General features: G+C 41.2%; 1 protein-coding gene across 1 annotated transcript in view; it reads left to right on the forward strand.

The window, feature by feature from the left end:
- Window positions 1-21195, forward strand: part of ube2j1 (ubiquitin-conjugating enzyme E2, J1) — a 56495-nt gene that overhangs the window by 5390 nt on the left and 29910 nt on the right. Inside the window, exon 2 of the mRNA XM_078274141.1 lies at window positions 19492-19565. Coding sequence (XP_078130267.1) covers window positions 19492-19565 — 74 coding nt within the window. The remainder of the gene's footprint in view (window positions 1-19491; window positions 19566-21195) is intronic.

A 21195-nucleotide genomic window follows, 5' to 3' on the forward strand; every position in this document is an offset into this window, starting at 1 on the left:
ACCGTGAGTTGTTTCCCCCCCCCTCACAACCCAATGTGTTGTAATTCTTCACCTCCCCTTGTGTTATAGCCTCTGAACACCCACACAGGTGTTTTCAGATACTCTGATTGCTTAGACTCTGCTCAGGTTGAGGGTGGGCCTCACCTTTTGATGGGAACTTATTTGGTCACAAATTCTTTCTACCATTAAGAATCATACAGCTGTCATTTGTCGCGCCCTAAAAGGTGCAACAGCACTAACAGGGGACTCATGAAGATGTCACTCAATCAGTCTAACGACACCCACACAGTCTTGGGAAGATCAGCCCAATCAGCCACATTAACTGAAAACACCTGTATGGGTGTTCAGGGCCTTCTAAGAAAACCCAATATGACTTTCTTTTTATGAAGAGATGTCCTACAAGTACAAATGCAGTACACTACTTAATATTTGTCATGTTGTTGAAACAGGTAAAATCATCCACCTCAACCCACTCTTGACTGATCTAGCAGTTGTATTTCAAATTCTTGAAAGTCTTTTTCATCTGTAGCCTTATGTGGTCCATTTCAAGATCAGCTTTTTAAAAAAAAAAAAAAATTCTCTAAGTACACCTTGTACATAGGAGGTGGGGGGAAAAAATCGATACAGCATAGTATCGCGACTGTATCGATACACAGATGCCACGTATTGATCTATTATTATATACGTGTTGGTCAGTTTGTCTCATTGACAATTCCATTTTGCAGCAATACAATTGAGACGGAGAAATGAATCTTTTTAGATAAAACAGATGTTGACAAAGTTTCCTTCATCTTTGAAATTGGGAAAAATTTGAAGTTGGGAAAAAAGGTAATAAATTGCAGAATATTGCAATATGTTTAACATTGCAATAATATCGTATCTTGACATAAGTATCGTGATGATATTGCATCGTGAGCCCACAGGTGATTCCCACCCCTACTTGTACAGCTGCTTGACAGGGAGCTATAGAAAATAGAAAATTACAAAGGGTTTTACAGTGCCTGGCCTTCTTAATTTCATTGTAGGCCAATGCTGAACATTTACAGAGCCAAGTTGGGCTGTGGAAATGGATGGCCCCTCTTCCTCGTAATCCCCACCCAGCATTGCTCTGTGTAAAGAAATAAGGTGCAAGTTTTATCATGTTTACCATCAGTTAGATGTAAGGGGTAAACCTCAATAGGCCTCTCTGTATCTTCCCTTGTGGCAGCTGACAATGTGCCTTCATCAACACCTCCTGTTCTACTCTTTAATCCATTATGAACTGTGGAGTTTGAGGAGAATTTACAGCTGCATGGTCTTTTATAGCAGGCTCCACCAGACAGATTACACCATCTGTAGTCTATATCCCCAACGTTCCACTTCCGGGATTGCCGGATTTCACTCATTTAGGCCGAATATCCGTTGTCTTGTGCTTTTTTTGTGTTGACATTTTAAACCTCGGTGGATTTCTGAGGACTATGGTTAACTGCTCCTCAGATCTCTGCAGGGTAAATCCAGACAGCTACCTAGTCTATCTGTCCAATCTGAGTTTTCTGTTGCACGCCTAAAACAACTTTTGAACGAGCACGTTCCACCAAAACAAGTTCCTTCCCGAGGCTATTTTGCAGAGGCGCCTTTGCTCCCTAAAGTGCTTAGCGCCGCCCAAGACGGTTGTGTTTGGTTTAAAGAAATGCCAATAAACCAGAGCACGTTTTTCTACACAGCGCCGCGGTGGAGGAAGGTCTGGCAAAGCGAGACTACACCATCTGTAACTGGTAGAAGATGACGATAGGTGCCCAACATAATTCAAATTTAGTTTTTACAACAAGCAGGCCACATCACAATTTCCCAAATTAATAACTGAAATAAGTCACCTTAAAATAAATTGTAACGTCTATAGGAAAGAAAAAGAATAAACCAGAAGAAGACCAGCCATCTATTAGGCCTACAAAGATTGACCACTATAGAAAACCAGTGTGCTGAGTGTCTATGATGATGGGTGGGATAGTGAGCTAGCACTAACTAAGATGAGCTTCCACCAGAGATGCCCCTCAGCCATAGGTCACCCATGGTTCTGACTGAAGACCATCTCTTCAGCCTGTGTGAGTGGTGGTGGTCCCCCTCCTGTTTTTTGGGCCTCCACTTTTTGGCTAAAATGGTGGTTGAATTTGTCCATTAAGCACATTTGGAGACTTATGCATAAGTGCATTTAATGTTACTTTCAAAGACAATAGTGAATACGGGCAGTTTTAGGATGGCTGACAAAGTTACTCTGTTTGCTTAGAAAATTCCACTACTATAATGCTAAACAACATCAGAATTGCTTGAAATTATACATGTGTGATGTATGTTTTTATAATTAATTCATCTTCAGTTGCTGCCAAGTGCGTTTTGTGCCTATTAAGTTTGACCTGAATAAATATAAAGATGTGCATGCGCACAGATGTTGAATAAGTGGAATTCTCTATATAGAACTTGATAATTCTTTTTTGAAATTTTTTATTAATACTCACTCATTGACTCGGTCAGGGCAGTTGCAGCTGTATTGCTCTTTTTCTTAAATATATGTTTGTATTCTGCATATTTCTAACTCCACTTGGGAGAAGTAGAAGGTTCGAGCTTTTTTTTGGTTATGATGAGTCATGTTATCTGCATTCCATTGATGAGGGCTTTTTAAATGCTCTTGCACACCCTTTAGTTAACCCAGGGTTAACTTTACTCAGAGTGGATTGACCTAATTCTTATCTCCTGTTCTGAAACCGGAAACTCGTGAGTTTGACAGATCAGAGACCAGATCCAGTTGGAACTCTGAGTTTGTTAAACCTGCTTTCTGAAATACCCCTCTGATCGCCACTCTGACAGGTTACATTGAACTAGGATTGTCCCAAACGATAATCTTTGAAACAATTAATCTAGCGATCATTTTTTCGATTAGTCGACTAATCTAGCGATACATTTTTCGATTAATCTAACGATTCATTTTTCAATTGGCGATTATTTTCCCATTGCTCAATTATTAACAATTTACACAAAACAAATTTCAATAAGGTTCAAATCTCTTTTTATTGAAATTGTTTAACACTGCACTGTTCAAGTAAAATTAATTTGTAGTGCAACCTGAAGCCAGATGTAGGCTATCAATCCAACAACAAAATAAAGTCACTTTCAGGAGGAATACAAAAATAAACAAAGTGCAAGTGCAAAAAGAGTAGCCTGTATTTGCTTTTTTTAACAGTAAGTAAACTAATGAATACACTCTTGTTCAACATCCAAGCTCTTCTCCCTTTAATGTAACTTTAATTATTTGTATCTAAAGGCTGGTTAAGCACTGTAGGGAGGAGAAGTTGGACAGTTTTTTTTGTCTCGTTCCAGTGATTGGCACATCTGGGTGATGGCGTTGGATATGCGGTAGCATGTTAGATGTATTTCCACTCACATGCTCAACAACTGCTGAACATCGCCGACACACAGTCCTCGTCTTATCCACCACTCTCTCGCCTGTAACCTACTACTGTAACTGACCCGAAGACCGAAGACCAGGCGGGAGGGCCTGACACGGGAGGCTCCAGGCTGCAGCCTTACAGTATGGAAGTTTTCCCAAACTTGCGATCCTAAAGAGGCCGGCGGGTCCTCTAACTCTTGTGGGTCGCCCCTACTCGCCATTCTCGTCCTTTCGTGCCGCTATCTCTGACTCACTCTGTGGACCGTCGACCTGACAAAACACTGCATGTAGGCGGAGCTCGGTTAGCTTCAGAGCTAAAGCGGGGCTACAGATTAGGTGTCCATAGAACCCGCGTATCTAACAGTAGTTCCGCATTACATTAGTTCCGCATTACATTAATGAATTAAAACGCAAGTTTTATTCATTTATTTTATTTAGTGCATTTACGTAATCAATGACGTCGACGAATCGTCCCAGCCCTACAATGAACACATAATGGAACATAACATATTATGGATATGCGGAGCGGCTCATCAATGAAAACTCAATCAATGAAACTGGCTAGACCGGCTCGGCTGTCCGGCCTCCTGCTTGGCTGACGTGATGACGTGCTTCTTATGAAGTACTCATATCCATCTCACATGGATTGTGATATTTAAGCTAAGATAATAACAAAGGAACATGATGCTGTGATATTGTCACAGCAGACACTCTGACTTTTAAAAGGGAGCAATCAACAGGCTGGAGTAGGAAAGATTCTCTCATTTGTACTCCTGGCTGTTAGTTGAAAACTAGTAGCAATAAAAAGTGCTCTGACTTTGGAGGTATCTTTTCCTTCTCTTTTCTGTGCTCTGTGACTTTCACATCTTTGGAAATGGCTTATTATTATGCAATAGTGTCTCCTCTCTCCCCTCTGGACCAACTATGAATAATTCCCAGTGGCAAACACTCAAAATATGTTACATAAGATGATTTGGCGTACAAGGATTATCACCCTACCGCCTTGGGCCAGTGACTGGACCTCCGCGAACCCAACAGAAGCCAGAGGCACTTGTGTGGGAAGGGCTTTTTCTTGTCATTTCTGCTTACGGTTACCGGAAGGAAGAGCCAAAAATGGGCATGGGGTATGGAGCACTGGAGCGCCTGTCACAGTGCATCCAGGCACTGGCAGTACTGTGGTGTGCAGCTTCCCTAGGAATTACAGTACGTTCATACTGGAGAAATGTGCAATTTATGATCTACGTCCAGTGCCAATGCACTATATGTAATATTTAAAGAGGCAAAAAAGTGCAAAAGGTGTGGAGATCTGGGTAGTGGAGGGATATAAAAGTTTATAATTCACAAAGTTAGTAATTTACCCGGGAAGCAGCCAGGGACTTTCACTTATGCAGGATTACTGCTCTGAAAAAATGTAAAGCTCTCAACGTTCCTCTTTAAAACCATTAAATTCATTTGTTATTATTTTAAATATTTGAATTATAGTTGAATACTTAATGCTGAAATTCAGCATTTTACTAATATTTACTACACTACTCAGGCTCATACATTGCCAATGCCACTATCAGCTTGTTTTTTTTGTTATACGCTCTATCCACTAAAGGGATTTCCAACATTAGCCTAGAAGGGGCAACTACGTCATAGCGCATTGCATTTCTGGCACACCACTTTGTTTACATTCATTTACTACCACAGAAACACAGCGACCAACACAACTCAACAGAGAACCCTGTAATGAAAACGGCTGATGTAAATTGTTTTATGGTAAGATTAGGGTTGGGTAGTGAAACCTGGTGTCATAAACGACCTGACTGAATAGCAACACGGATTTAGGTGCCTCATTTCGGTGCCACTTCAATGCCTGTGCTACTCTCTGGTGCTCTGAAACAGATGTTCGAAGCAACAGAAGCATCGCTGCATATGACGGTAGTTAACACTACACTTGGCAACAGGTAACGTTAGCCTACTGTTACCTAGTAGCTGGCTTACACAGTTAAAATGCTGGCAGCTAAATGGTCTAAATTATGTCTGTATTTCACTGGAAAAGATTCCAACACCGGACATGCAATAGTCTGCAGCTAAAGACACAGAGTAGACTAGTGGCATCATGGCCCCTGCCCCTGTCGGAGTTGCCGGAGAAACAACACCTACGGAACTTGATGGGAGTTAAGAGTTTAATTGCAACTCTGAAGCTCATGGTGCATTCAAAGTTGTTGTAAAATACCCTTTTGCCATCTAGCGATTCATCTTTTAGTCGTTTAACAACAATCAACTAATGAAATAAGTTATCGTTATTGTTATTACATTTTAAATAGCTAAATCATGTAATTTGGCCACATGGCCTTAGCAATAAATGATTTTTAAGTATCGTTTAAGCACCGGTATCAGAAAAATACTAAACGGTGCACAACTAGAGAAATGGACTACTGTTATGATTATTTTTTCTTGTGTAGCATAAAGAGACAATAACTGTATTTCTTTGTGCAACCTTGTATTGGAAAATGTCAATAAATTAACCTTAAATTATACACAGTTACAACTTTAAAGTATAAATAAATACATAATTATTAAATACAGTTTGAAGCAGAAATTATTACAAACCTAGTATACTTTTTGTATTGCAATAAATAAAATCACTGCTTGTAAATGTCTCCTCGTATGCCTTTTATTAAAGAAAAATATTTGATACATTTTCATTGCGCCGCTAAAATTCCTTATGCACACCTACATTTTTAAATGTAGCTCCTACATTTTTCAGTTTAGGAGCAAACATCCTCCTTTGGGGAAAAAAGTTACCGTCGAGCCCTGCTCAGGTGGCATCCCTAATATTTAAAGACTATCCAGTAACGTTCACAGGCAGTGTTTTAAAAGTGCAATCTGCACTTTACTTTATGTGATTTGTTTCTGGCTTTCATATCAATGTTTACTCCAGGCTTATTTGTCAGTTATTTATGTTGTCATGGTAATTATTGCATGTTTACAAGGCTGGACGTTCAACAAATCACGTCAAGTCACTGTGATTGAAGTAGTTTATAAATAAATAATATGTCATTCATATAAATTCATACATGACCTAATTTCATCAGTATAATAACATACAGGCCTGGCCTACAGGAAAGAACCGTTTGTTTAATCTATCTGATATTGTGTTGGTCATACTATACAATGATTTATTGTTTGTCTTTGTTGAATAATACAGCAGATAAATATAGATAAAGAGTTATTATCGTAACCTATTTAGCCCAAACTACAAACGTTGCTATTAGCCCTTATTGTCCTTTTTAGGATAAGTAAATAAATAGAAGTTCTGACAATGGATGGCTGGGTAGACAGACTGATGAACAGATCACTGACATCAGATATCTCAGAGATTTGGTTTTGACATTAGGATATCTTGTCCATGACCTAAACTGTCCGAGGCTGAGTGTGAGCTGCCACTGGCCCTGCCATCAAAGCTGGAGCTGCCTGCTGCCATCCCAAAGAGTACTGGTGGATGAGGCACTGAGCAGACTCTTTAAAGTGGTTCATCTCTCATTCTGAAGTGCCTGCTCAGCTCTGATAGCCTATCACACCTTTCAGGGCTCCTGATTCCACTCTGCAGGGCACTGATGGATTCCCCAAGTGGTATATCATGACTAACCGGGGGCTTGAACTATAAAGCGAATCTTTTAACTTCAATATCTTTTAGCTATGGCTCTCTAAGTCTCGCCATTCCTCCCAGCCGCACCACCAAAGTCTCTTTCTTTCTGTCCCATGCCGCCAGTATTTTCTAGACTGTTGGGATTTGTGAAACTTTATTAAACAAAGGAAAAATAGCACTCACTTTTGTTTTGGAAATAAGAAAAAAAATAAGTTAACAGTATTCAGACACGGGATTATCCATAGCATGTGTGCATACAGTATGTGGCGATAGATAACCGTGGGATAGAGGGCGTTACAAATAGTTTTATAACTGCTTACAAAAAAAAACCCTGTCTTTTCTGCACAGTCAGTCCACCTCCACACAGTCATAATGTGCTGCTGCTGTAGGAATGAGGCCCAGTGCTGTTGTCTTGTGCCAAAGCCTGCTGGGTAGTTGTTGAGGAGACCATTAATTCCTGTGCTGTCAGGGCAACTTAGGCGCATTTGGGCTTGTCGCCGCAGGCAACAGGCATGTACCATACACTGAAGTTGAATTTACTGTATACAATACAGACAAACGCAGTAACGCTGAGCCATACACTGCACTGTACTGTGTGGTCCAGGCTTCCTACACAGGCTTACCCACACAGTGTGATAGGGCTGTGAACGATCACCAAAACAATGTAATAGAGTAAAACGATTTTGCACATTACATTTGGCAAGTAAACTCTTATTTTGTCTTGCGTTCTGAATGAAAAATAAAAGTTCATACGAAGAAAAGAAAAAACGTATTAAGGGAAATTTTTCATTTCAAGGTGTTTTCACTGTTTAGTTGTTCTCTCCCCATGCACATTTCAGGGAAAGACTGCATGTGTGAAAGGGGCTTTAGTCTCGTTCAATAGAAATGTAGCCACGTTTACTTAAGTTTCTGAGTGCGTTCAACCTCGGGAGGACCTCGACAACAAGCTCTACGCTACTTTTCTGATTCTATTGATTTAGAAACATGACTTGTTTTAAGTAGGGAATAATTTGCCAAGTTTGAAAAGTTGGGGTGTTTTGCAAAGGTCTACAAAAATATGCAAAATGCTGCTGATATGTCCCAGACTCCCAGCACACACATAATTACATATTAACTGTGCTTGTAATGCCAAAGCCCTGCACTAAACTGAGGCATTTCTTGTTCTGAAGAAAGATCCATAGAGTGATCTGGCCAAGTTAACATCTATAAAACCACCTACTGTTCCATCAGCATAGAACATTTGAACCTTTAACTAAAAAGGGGCTGTACTCGACATTCAGAACATTAAAATAATGTAGCAGCAAACAGATATTTGCTATGGAAAGATAAAGTGGGGTAACGGCGTCCTGAGCAGAGAATGTGTGTGTTGTAATCAGAGTTTTTCTCTTCTTTGCTTTTTCTACATTTACGATTTTACGTATTGGGGAACGGTCTGTGAGAGGAGAGAATACAGCAACTTCCACGTTAAAATGTTTTAATGCTGGCAAGAATTTAATGTCCTAAATAAACTCTGGAATTATGAAAATGGGGGAAAAAATGTAAGAACCAAACGACATAAGAAATACCCTGCAGAGCTAAGACAGAGACACACAGACAGGGAGTAGACCTCCACAGCTTTCACTTTTCTTCCTCACACCCTCAGCCCTGCAACACATGTCCTTCATTCTCTCCATTGGCTTTGCATCAACAGCACAGTCACAACAGACATCAGACCAGCATATCAATTAGCATTATCCAAGTTTCCCTCCTGGGTCCACAATGGTTAGATTGGCATTTTTATCTCCAGTCACAACAGCAGCACAGCTCTGGTTCTCTTTCTCTCAGCTTCTGTCATGCTGCTCTTTTCTTCTCTCTTGCATAACAATTCTGTGGTCTCAGGAACGTCTTGAGGACACTTTGTTCTTATCCTTGCACTCCCAGGTGCCAGCTGCTTGTGTTTTGGTGTTATAGGATTATGTTCGTTCTAACAGTTTCTGCTGTATTGTTGTTTAATTATACCAAGTTTACAAAATAGTGTGAACATTCAGAGTAGGGCTGCACAATAAGTCGCAAGTGTATTGTTATCGCAAATATTGCTATCGAGGTACACGTATCGGAAAGACTGCTTGAACTGCAATAAATGATAGCCTATTACACGTGCCGTGCATTCAAATGCACGCATGTCAAAATATTCGCTACTGCCTGAGGTGGCAAAGAGCATGGATGTGAATATACAGTCAGGTCCATAAATATTGGGACATCGACACAATTCTAATCTTTTTGGCTCTATACACCACCACAATGGAGTTGAAATGAAACGAACAAGATGTGCTTTAACTGCAGACTTTCAGCTTTAATTTGAGGGTATTTACATCCAAATCAGGTGAACGGTGTAGGAATTACAACAGTTTGTATATGTGCCTCCCACTTTTTAAGGGACCAAAAGTAATGGGACAGATTAACAATCATAAATCAAACTTTCACTTTTTAATACTTGGTTGCAAATCCTTTGCATTCAATTACAGCCTGAAGTCTGGAACGCATAGACATCACCAGACGCTGGGTTTCATCCCTGGTGATGCTCTGCCAGGCCTCTACTGCAACTGTCTTCAGTTCCTGATTGTTCTTGGGGCATTTTCCCTTCAGTTTTGTCTTCAGCAAGTGAAATGCATGCTCAATCGGATTCAGGTCAGGTGATTGACTTGGCCATTGCATAACATTCCACTTCTTTCCCTTAAAAAACTCTTTGGTTGCTTTCGCAGTATGCTTCGGGTCATTGTCCATCTGCACTGTGAAGCGCCGTCCAATGAGTTCTGAAGCATTTCGGCTGAATATGAGCAGATAATATTGCCCGAAACACTTCAGAATTCATCCTGCTGCTTTTGTCAGCAGTCACATCATCAATAAATACAAGAGAACCAGTTCCATTGGCAGCCATACATGCCCACACCATGACACTACCACCACCATACTTCACTGATGAGGTGGTATGCTTTGGATCATGAGCGGTTCCTTTCCTTCTCCATACTCTTCTCTTCCCATCACTCTGGTACAAGTTGATCTTTGTCTCATCTGTCCATAGGATGTTGTTCCAGAAATGTGAAGGCTTTTTTAGATGTTGTTTGGCAAACTCTAATCCGGCCTTCCTGTTTTTGAGGCTCACCAATGGTTTACATCTTGTAGTGAACCCTCTGTATTCACTCTGGTGAAGTCTTCTCTTGATTGTTGACTTTGACACACATACACCTACCTCCTGGAGAGTGTTCTTGATCTGGCCAACTGTTGCGAAGGGTGTTTCCTTCACCAGGGAAAGTATTCTTCGGTCATCCACCACAGTTGTTTTCCGTGGTCTTCCGGGTCTTTTGGTGTTGCTGAGCTCACCGGTGCGTTCTTTCTTTTTAAGAATGTTCCAAACAGTTGATTTGGCCACACCTAATGTTTTTGCTATCTCTCTGATGGGTTTGTTTAGATTTTTCAGCCTAATGATGGCTTGCTTTACTGATAGTGACAGCTCTTTGGATCTCATATTGAGAGTTGACAGCAACAGATTCCAAATGCAAATAGCACACTTGAAATGAACTCTGGACCTTTTATCTGCTCCTTGTAAATGGGATAATGAGGGAATAACACACACCTGGCCATGGAACAGCTGAGCAACCAATTGTCCCATTACTTTTGGTCCCTTAAAAAGTGGGAGGCACATATACAAACTGTTGTAATTCCTACACCGTTCACCTGATTTGGATGTAAATACCCTCAAATTAAAGCTGAAAGTCTGCAGTTAAAGCACATCTTGTTTGTTTCATTTCAACTCCATTGTGGTGGTGTATAGAGCCAAAAAGATTAGAATTGTGTCGATGTCCCAATATTTATGGACCTGACTGTAGCTCTTGGATTATGTGTCTGCCAGCAAAGCAGAAAGCTTTAAAGTGACTATATGTAACTTTCAGTTTGTGTTGATTCTAGCGGCCCCTTTGGAGAAAAGCGGTAGTGTTTACCACACCTGCTGTCGTAAAGGTCTTTTCTTTACGGTGCTGTATAACTGAGTTAGAGTTACGGGGAGGTCATATAGTCGCGATGAATAGTTTGCTCAGGCAGAAGATCATTATTTTACAATAAGAGAGTAAGTTACAGATGCATCGTTGCATTTCAAGTGTTACATACAGTAACTTAGCCTACTTTGGATGTATTGTGAGCTAAACCGGGTATCACTGTCACTGTGTCACGAGCTAAAGCATTAGGAGATTGTTGTAGCAACCAACGTAATATTAACTTATACAGAGCATTACATGAAACCCACGGACACTTTACACATGTACATGTAAAACATCTTCGCTAAATTGACGGGTGAGTAAATTAATGTTGGCTACTGACATACAACCACATCGCATATTGTAAAGTTATTTAATTAAGGAAAAAGACACTTCGGGGACATTTTGAATAACTTGCAATCCCATAATTGTCTCCGAGATTGACTCTGTTTTGCCCATTGTCTTTCACATTCCCTTTTTAGCTTTTAGTTCTTCATTTAATTTCCTTCTTTTCTGTGACGGTCCTGCCCCAGTATCAGCCATAACCACAGCAGATAACTTCTAAAATAACATTAAAATACAATTAGGCCTATATAAAGAAATCTCCTGCTACCGTTTACCTGGCTGGATACAATAACACAGGCTTTTCCGGTGTTACACCGAAATCTGTGACCCGTCAGAATGTGTGCTCTGTAGCGTCGTATACCTGCCGTAAATCATTTTGTGACTTTGCGGGAAAAATCTCTTTTCACTGTTAGTCTGATTTGCTGTAACCCACAGGTCTTATGATCATCAGATGGAACATTACAGTTTCCTAAATGTGTAAAAGTACATATAGTCACATTAATATAAACATACAATGTGAAGTTGGTTGCTGACTTTGATTTGATATTAGATTATAGATATCAGGAGGAGTAGTAGATACTATGCTAATTGCATTAATCATATTTTTTTTTCTGGCCTATAAAACTGAATAGTAATGTGTTACAATGTTCTGTGCTTATTAAACTGTTCTAGCAGGGTAAAATAAAAAACATGAGTCCATCTGCCTGTTTGGTCATAACATATCAATTCATATGAGTGTTCCTAATCATCATGTCATGTACAAAATAACCTGTAAATTAGGGCTGGGCAATATGACTGAAATCAGTATCACATTATTATATATAATATATGTTATCACTATTATTCCAATTGTATCATTTGTAAAATCGCATACAAAAGGATTAAAATGATGCTCCTCGTCATTATTATGTACTATTTTGGTTAAAAAAAACACAAAAACTGATAATATTCAACTAGACTAAGAAGGTACAGGACTGTTTGGGTTGTGATAACTGGTTTCATTTTGATCCGGTTCCTGATTGACAAAATACCTGATAAAGTCAGATGTAAACAAATCAATTATCTCTCCTCAATTTTTATCAGCACATTTTTTTGACAGCAATGTAGAACACATTTATGTAGCATGTCGTAATGCATATCATATCAATATTCTAAGCTTCTCAACTTAATATGTATTGAGATCTCCAGCATTTGGAGCAACCCCCTCGAGAAAAACGAGGCCGAGGCAGAGTAAGCCGACTACACCAGTTATTTCAAGTGATGGATACATTTTCTATCAAACTTTCATATCTTCTGCTTTCTGATTTAATTTTCAGGCTGTAGCTACAGGTTGTGGATTTTACGCATGCATGCAGCTACTAAAAACTAGTCATTCTGACATCTCAGTCAATAACTAATGATTACGGATCTAAGCTGAATCTTGGAGTTGTAGGGTAAACGTACCCATTAAGCCCAGGCACCATTTAAGCCCACTTGCAACTTTGAAGTCAATTCTTTTCCCTCACACAGCCACTACGCTAAAGTCCGAAGCCGCTCACCGATTTTAGCTCTCACTTGCGCTAACGTCGTAACAACATCCACAAAAGATGTGACCAAGCAGTCTCTGTTTAGGCAGTAGCGCGTGTTGCGTTCAGTAGCGTGTGTGTCGCGTTGGTCACGTGAGTGTCAGAAGTGTAGAGGGTTTCAGAGCATGCAGACTTAAGAAGAGGCTCTACAAAGTATATTATGTAACTTAATCACTAGTTATTATATTACAACCATCTTAAATATCATTGTTCTTGGGCATACAAAATGTATTCTTTTAATAAGATTTAGTGCTGTCAGTTAAATGCGTTTTATTAACGGCGTTAACGCAAACCCATTTTAACGGCGTACTTTTTTTTTTTTCCGCGAGATTAACGTTCTTTTTGGCCTAGCAAACTTTGTAGTTTTTTTCACATGCTGTTGCAACAACTAGTAACATTAGAAAAACTACAACACAACACCGGATCTAGCTAGACCGGAAACAAAACAACAGGCACGCCACACACACTTGTTTGGGCTTGCGAGCCGGCCAAAGAGTAGTAGGCTAACGTTACGTTTTGAGTGGATGGCGAGCGTGAGACGCTGAAATGGATGCCAATAAGATTCTGATTGGAAAGTTTACTTTTAAAAAGTTGCCAAATGGTTCCACTGACAAGACCGAAGTGATCTGTGTGTTTTGTCGTTGTGAACTGAGCCATCATCGCAGCACGTCCAGTCTGAAATACCACTTGATGGCCGAGCACACAGCTGATGCCAATTCTCCGCCCCCTCGTCAAAGCCAGGCGACAATGGATGACTTCAGACAGAATCAATGTTGTTTTCAATAAAAAAAACATTTGCACAAAGCAAGCCGATCCACTTTTCCGTGTTGATAGGAGAAAAAATAATGGGACACAAAGAAATCAAGGGACATTTTAGAATAGATAAAAATGTGCGATTAATTGCGAGTTAACTATGACATTAATGCGATTTAAATATTTTAATTGTTTGACAGCACTAATAAGAATTATAATTTTCTTAGTTATTGTTCTATTTATGTCATTTGTACTGTTGAGTAAAGCAAAAACGTCTATTTGGAAAAGATTTTTTGGTTATTTTCAAAAAGAATTACACATTTTTTGTTTCTGTATTGCTCATCATTGTTTCTGTTATGCTCATCTAACTTTGTATGTTTTAAAACGTACGGTATTTTGTGCATTTTCTTTGATAATCAAGCAACTAGACTCACCATTATATCGCAATCGCAGTATTGAAAATCGTAATATGACTTTTTCGCAAAATGATGAAATGTGGATAGTGAAACCTAATTGGATAGAAGGTATTTAAAAGAATGTGGATTCGTTAAACATATTTTGATCCTCAATTGGGGTTTAAAAAAATGCTATAGAACCACAGACTCAGGTCCTAACTCAGCGTTCTAAGTCCGACCTAATAGAGCTCAACAGTGACCGCCCACTTTTTTAACGGCTCTGGTTCCGGATGTGTTTTCCCACATTCAGTTGTTTCATTGACGTTTCGAAAATTGCTTATATATAGAGTTTTAAGCCTGGAACCAAGCCATCCAGCTATGAGATGAATAGTGAACATAAAACATTTGATTTGGCGCAAAAAAAACATTTTCCAAACAGCAAAAAAGGCAAAGGTACAAGACTGTGTACAGAAACTATCGTAGACTTCAATGGTAGAAGCTCGCTCTAGCCGTTCGCGGTTTCATGGGTACGGTAAAGGTTTCTATAGTAATAGCGAGTTGGACCAATCGGAGACGTTGCTGTTACGCTTAGGATTGTGGGTTCTGTAGTTTTTCTCCATACAAGATTGATTTCATACAGACTTCTAGCTTCAACAGGAGCAGAAACTTTGGTTTCACAACCTCGTAGCTCGGGGGTCAGTCTACCTCGGATGGTTTAGACATTATGGCTGATAATCTAAAGCCTTATGGAGAAAATCAGTGGGATTTTTACTTCCGGAACTACAATGTTGAGCTCTATAGTTACGCCAGTTGCACCACCTTGGCTAAAGCCCTCTTCTCGCTAAGACCGGGCGTAATTCTTACGCCTAGTCAGTAGCAGGCGTCAAGTCGAAATCTAAGCCCGTTTCTATAATAGTAGCCGTAGTCTTTTCACTTTTTTCGTCCATCGCTCTCTGTACAAAGGCTGCCTGAGTCGGAGCAATCGTTGATTGCCTCCGTTATCTGTCTCCATGTTGTTCGTTTCTTTTTGTTTGTCGTAACGTTGGACTGCTTGGCAGTCAACGTGTGTCTGTGCTGACTGTACAGCTCTATCAATTTTCTTTTCTCAATGTCAGTGAAATTGCCTTTTCTTTTGCCTTGATCCTCCATTGAAATGGCTACAACTTTACAAAACGGAGGAAAATCTATACAAAATATCATAGCAATGCACGTTGCTAGGCAATAGCCATAGTTCCTGTGGTCATTCACAAGAACGCGCATCGCTAAAACCAGCCATAGTTAAGCTTAAGTGAAGTCAATTCTAAAGGCTGGTCTTTACAAAGACCATCTGAAATAAATATTAAAGGATTTGAAAGGTTTGTACAAAGAGCAGCTGATAGTCACACACTGATCACACTTTCAAAGATCACACTTCGATGGTGGGATGGTCTTTTCAGCAATTGGGCTTCACCGCCTACAGCTGGCTCAGCATTTGTGAATTTGAAATGTTATCTTGCTACCCATAATGGATGTAGCTCACACTGTGGCGTGCATGTTCAGCTGTTTACAGATCACTGCACAGTTAAGCTTCCTGTCTGTTATTTTATTTGTTGGCTCTTATGCGCGGGGCCACATGGGCAAACAGCTTTGTCGTATTTTGGGTTTCTGTTGAAGCTTAACGTTTTCTGAAAACTCAACAGATTGTCATTGATGAAGGTGGAATTATGCATGCATGCATGCATGTGTAGTCAGTGAAGAAATGACACTAAAGGATGGAATCCAACCCACGACAAACAAACTGTATTCTTATTTGCCACATACACACAGTACAAATTCAATTATTGCATTTGAACTCATCCTAAGTATTAGGAGCAGTGGACAGCTATACACACAGCATCCATACATACAGCATCCTGGGAGTAACTTGGGTGCCTGGGATCGAACAGCCGATCTTGTGGTTGAGGGGCGTCCACTCTACCTCCGAACCACTAGCCATCCCGATAAAGGCACATGCCAGAACTCCCCCCCCAAATAGGTTATTTCATCATTCTGATGGAAATGTAGCTCAGCTCATCTCAGGTCTCTACCCACATTTTCCAGCTGACAGCTCTAAACAACGATGTGTGCATTTAAGACCAATGGCAGAAAACCTGGCTCTCTTCCTGTTATAAAACTTGGAAAACATTTTAGTTTCATCACCCTGGGATACAGTTGTCCAAATAAAAATATTTTCTGAGCCCGATAGATTGCACGCTCTGTTGAACAAAGTGTTGAAAACACTGAATTGCCATTTCTTGAGCCTTCTCCTTTTAAATCAAGAGTGCCATCTAGTTGGTTCAACAACTACGACTAATGGTAATAATCATGATGCTTCATTTGGACATCACTGCTGAAAGGTAAAGGTACAAATATTACGTGTATTTTGATCAGTTTTTGGCCACAATGCATCTTCCCCCTTGTCTGAATAGTTTTAAGCTTGAGTAAGACTGCAAGCACTCCATGAACCCCTTGCACTCTTGTGTAAACGGAAGAAGGTGGGGAAACCTTGTTCGCGTACACACACACACACACACACACACACATCCCATTTTCCTTGTGTGTCCAATGTGAGATTACTGTGGTTGGTTCACATTTTCACTGAAGAGTGTCTGTCCTCGGGCAGAATCCGAAAGACCACGTGCTCTGAAAGCTGCGTGGTGTCAGGCCATCTCTCTGCTCCACTGCTTCACTCACCCCTGCAGCCTGCACATCCTCTCAGCTCACCTCGCCTTCATCCCTGTTATTTGCCCTCCCACCCATCCTCACTGCTGTCCCTTGTCTTTTTCTCCTGTCTTCATTTCACAGTCTCCATTTCCAGCTCAACACCCTAGCAGTCCACACTCGATTGGATTCCAAACCAATTTTGCGTCCATGAATACTTCTTAGTTCCGCTTTTCTTTTCACAATTAACATTCCGATTTTCAGCCCCCTCCTGTTTCCTCTTGCAGCAGGCTGGTAGCTGATAGCTTGAGCGCTAAAAGCAGCCCATAAGAGAGCAAAACCAAGCAAATTGACCTTGCTGTCCAACTCCCTTGAACTTGCGATGGGCTGTTTTGCACAAGGCTGAGACTGTGACATCAGCCCTGTTGTTGTGACTCATGAATCATCCTTGTGTTAAAGCATGATGGGATATTTAACCCAAGGCTTTGCCCAAGATGGACTCTAATGTGGCCTCACTTTGAGACCTTGCCTCCTGTGCTCTGACTGGTGTTGCTGCAGCATGGTAGTCAGCATTACATCAAGCAGTGTCTTTGTCCTTTAAGGCCCTGACACACCAAGCCGACGGCCAAGGACTAGTGGCGTCACCTCATGTCGCCCCGCTTTGCCTTTGCCTCACAACAAACAGGGTTTGTCTGAATCAACAGTGACAGAACCAAACGGCGCCTACTGCTATCCCTAACCCGAAGACAGAGGACCCTGGGAGATGGCTAACCAGGCTGTCCATCTCCCGGGCTGTCATCCATTCTCTCTGCAAAGAAGTCTCCCTGCGGCGGGGAGCGGAGGGACTGTGCCGCTAAGGTTAGTTCGCTGATGAAGGCCGACGTCTCTGTCCTCCTAGTCTCGCATAGCGCTCCTGAGGAGGGTCCGGCTCCTCCACACAACATTCTGGGATAGGAGAAAAGACGTGCTCTGGTTTATTCGCATTTCTTTTAACCAATCACAATCGTCTTGGGCGGCGCTGGGCGCCGGACGCAATAATGGTGCCTCTGCCAAATAGCCTCACCGGTACTACTGTTTCAGCTTCTGTTCAGTGAACATTACATTGATATTAATAGATGTTTTTTTTTACGGCGTGTCCCAGAAGCGTGTGGCGTTTGTTTCCTTTACAACACCACAGACGACGAGAGATTCATCTTGGAGGTGGAAAAACACAATAAGATCTTTTTTATCAGAACAACGCCAGAAAAGAGAAGGCATGAAGTGTACTTACAGGAGTGCTTGGAGTGGAAGGTATACTAGTTTAATAAACACGCGATTGTTCTGTAAAGTACTTGTAGAGACAGTATAATCTGTGAGTCAGGCGGGCAAGGCGCTCCGCTTCTGTGACGCTCCCGGTGTGGTATGGTGCGTGGCAAAGGATGGAACTAAACCGGAACGCAGCCGAAACGCAGCACAGACGCGCCCCAGTGGAAAATGGCTGTCGGGAAGGAACTTGTTTTGGTGGAACATGTGCTCGTTCAAAAGTTGTTTTTAGTCGTGCAACAGAAAACTCAGATTGGACAGATAGTCTAGCTAGCGGTCTGGATTCACCCTGCAGAGATCCTGTTGATGAGGTTGTTCGTTGAATACAAACAACCTCATCACTCTAGGGCAGAACACAGCAATCCTGATTGTGTTGTGGGCTAGGTCATGACACAAGGGTTAATGCCGGCAGATGATTCTCTGCCGCCTCATTTTGAGAGTTTGTTGCGTCGGCACATAAACTCACAAAATGCTGCCATGACCCCTTTAGCACAACTTTAAAAAAAAAAAAAAAAAACTTGTTTACTCTCTTTCTGCCTCGAGTTACAAGTTCAGCTGTATTTGTAGTATGCAGCAAGATCAGGGCGCCTGCTGTCGTCTGCTAGTCATCTGCTCATCTTCAATAAGCAACTAATATTTCATTCATTTTTGCAATTTATTAATCGACTAATCACTTCAGCTCAATTTTATTATGATTGCTCACAGGGTAAAGTCAGGTAAAATGTAAAAATTCCTCAAGGCTAATTTTGTCATTACAATAATCATTCTTATCATTTCTATATCGCAGATATTCTGTTAAGCTACCATCAATAAAGCTCAGCACTTACTGGAGATACGTCACATTAAAAGCCTGAATGAGACTCTTGTCTAATGGAATTAGTGCTGTGGAAATGTACATTATACTGAATTTAACAACAGGTAAACATGAGGAATTGTTGAGTTTGCATTAACGGCAAATTAAAACAGAAAAAGAAAGCTGGGTAGGCCTCTTGCTTAAATATGATGTCTGTTGAAGAGTTATAAGGAAACAGAAGTGCCAAAGCTGTCTGAATGAGTGTCACAGTCAGTGTGATTTTTTTTTTTTTTTTTTAGCAGAGACGTGTCGGTACATGGAGCCCTGTTCCTCTGCATGCTCTTCTCATCTGTCCATCTGTGTTAACATCCTGTTACCCACGGGGGAGCAGCACATTAGCAGCCCTCTGCATCTAGAAATCAGGAATGTTGGAAGTAAAACTGATGCAGTTGTTGACATTTTGGTGTGAATATAGGGTTTCACACACAAGGCATTGTGGTGGACATGAACATTTGATCTGTAATGATCATGTTTTACCCTAAAGGCACTAACCTCAGTTTTCTCATGTCATTATTTTCATTGAATAACCAGCGGTAAAGAGGCTGATGAAAGAGGCTGCTGAACTGAGGGATCCCACAGAGCACTACCACGCCCAGCCACTGGAGGTAAGTTCACCACAAGACACCACTGTCCTGTAGTGCCTGTATAGTGCCAGTATTTTCTGTCTTATGGCGCTTACCCACTGCTAGTACCAGCTCTACTCCACCCGGCTCGACTCGACTCAGCCGCGGTGCCCCGTCCTCCATTTTCCATTGCAGATTTAGTACCGCCTCATGCCTGAGGCGAGCGTGGCTGGTCGTCAAAGCAATGCCGCAGGAAACTGCCGTGACCTAACGTTACACACACACACACAGAACGGCGAAGGTGTGTTGTTTTTCACTCTCTGCAAGAAAAATTTTGTTTCAAAAGAAGCTGGAGGCAGCAACAAAAAAAAAAACGCTGGCTAAACTTCTTAAAAACGGCGGGTTTGTTCAGGACACCCCCGTCTGTCGCTAGCGATGATGACGCAGTGATTAGTGACGATTCTCTCCGACCAATCAGTAGTCTGCAGGTTTTCACGTCACGTTTTGGTATCGCCTCAGCTCGCTTGGAACCTCGACGGAGGTGATACTAAAAAAAGTACCTGTTAGTAGGTACAAGGGACTTTTTTTCGTAATGGAAAACCAAAAAAGGCGAGTAGAGTCAAGTCGAGCAGGTACCATGTAATGGAAAAACGCCATTACTTTAGTTGAGGATCACTACAGCAACACCTTTTTCGATCCTATATAGTCTAACAGAGCATCTTTGGAAAAGATGTAAAGTCAATACAAAAAGAAGGCATTTTTCAACATGGCGTCATGACTTTGCGTAAACATACACGCCTCTTTCCTAAAGCCAAATGGCGTGTTATCTGTACGCATTTTGAGCTATCCACGTGTATGTCTACGCTATATACAGTGGATGTAAACATACACACCACGTGGCGTCGCCATGTGCCGTGTTATCGTGAAAACGTGCCGTGCTATCACGAGAACAACGTCACACGCGTGTAGGAAGGTTGGGTTTAGGGAAAGAACATTGGGAAAGGCTTTAGTAACACTAAAAAACGACAAAAACACGACGGTGACCAACGTCACATGGTTAGGGAAACAATAAACGGTTGGGTTTAGGAAAAGAACATTGGGGAAAACGGTTGACAAATGCCACACGCGAACCCGGTCCTCCTGGGTGACAGTCCTGTGTTTTTCCCGTCCACCACCCCAACCAACCTCCGTCCTTTCATACTACTCGCTACGGCGATAATTCACATGTAATGTAGGTCAATGGAGGCCAAACGGCGTTGATAAACAAGATTATGCGTCTTTATAACACGCAAAAACTGCATATGAATTGGCGTGTCATACATACGCCACTTTGTGAGATCAGTCTGCATTTTAAGTTTTGGGTTTTTTCTGGTTTCATACAACTTGGATATTATTTTTTACTGTGTGATTTTGTCCATAAATTCTATCAGTAAAAATATTTGTTCACCAAAATAATTAGATGTGGGAACACAAAATAAAAGTCAGGTGGGATAAGAAACACAAGCAGAGGGATTTCCAGGGATTACCAACATTTTGGGTGCCCCCAATCTGGCAGCAGTAGTGAAGCTGGGTGCCCAGATCCCACACTGGGGAAATTCAGCTGAGGGGTGAGGGATGAGAAGAGGCGGACTCTGTATGTACATCAGTTGTGATCATAGACTCTGGGAAAAAC

Source organism: Sander vitreus, chromosome 18 (assembly GCF_031162955.1).
Source record: "Sander vitreus isolate 19-12246 chromosome 18, sanVit1, whole genome shotgun sequence".
NCBI lineage: Eukaryota > Metazoa > Chordata > Actinopteri > Perciformes > Percidae > Sander > Sander vitreus.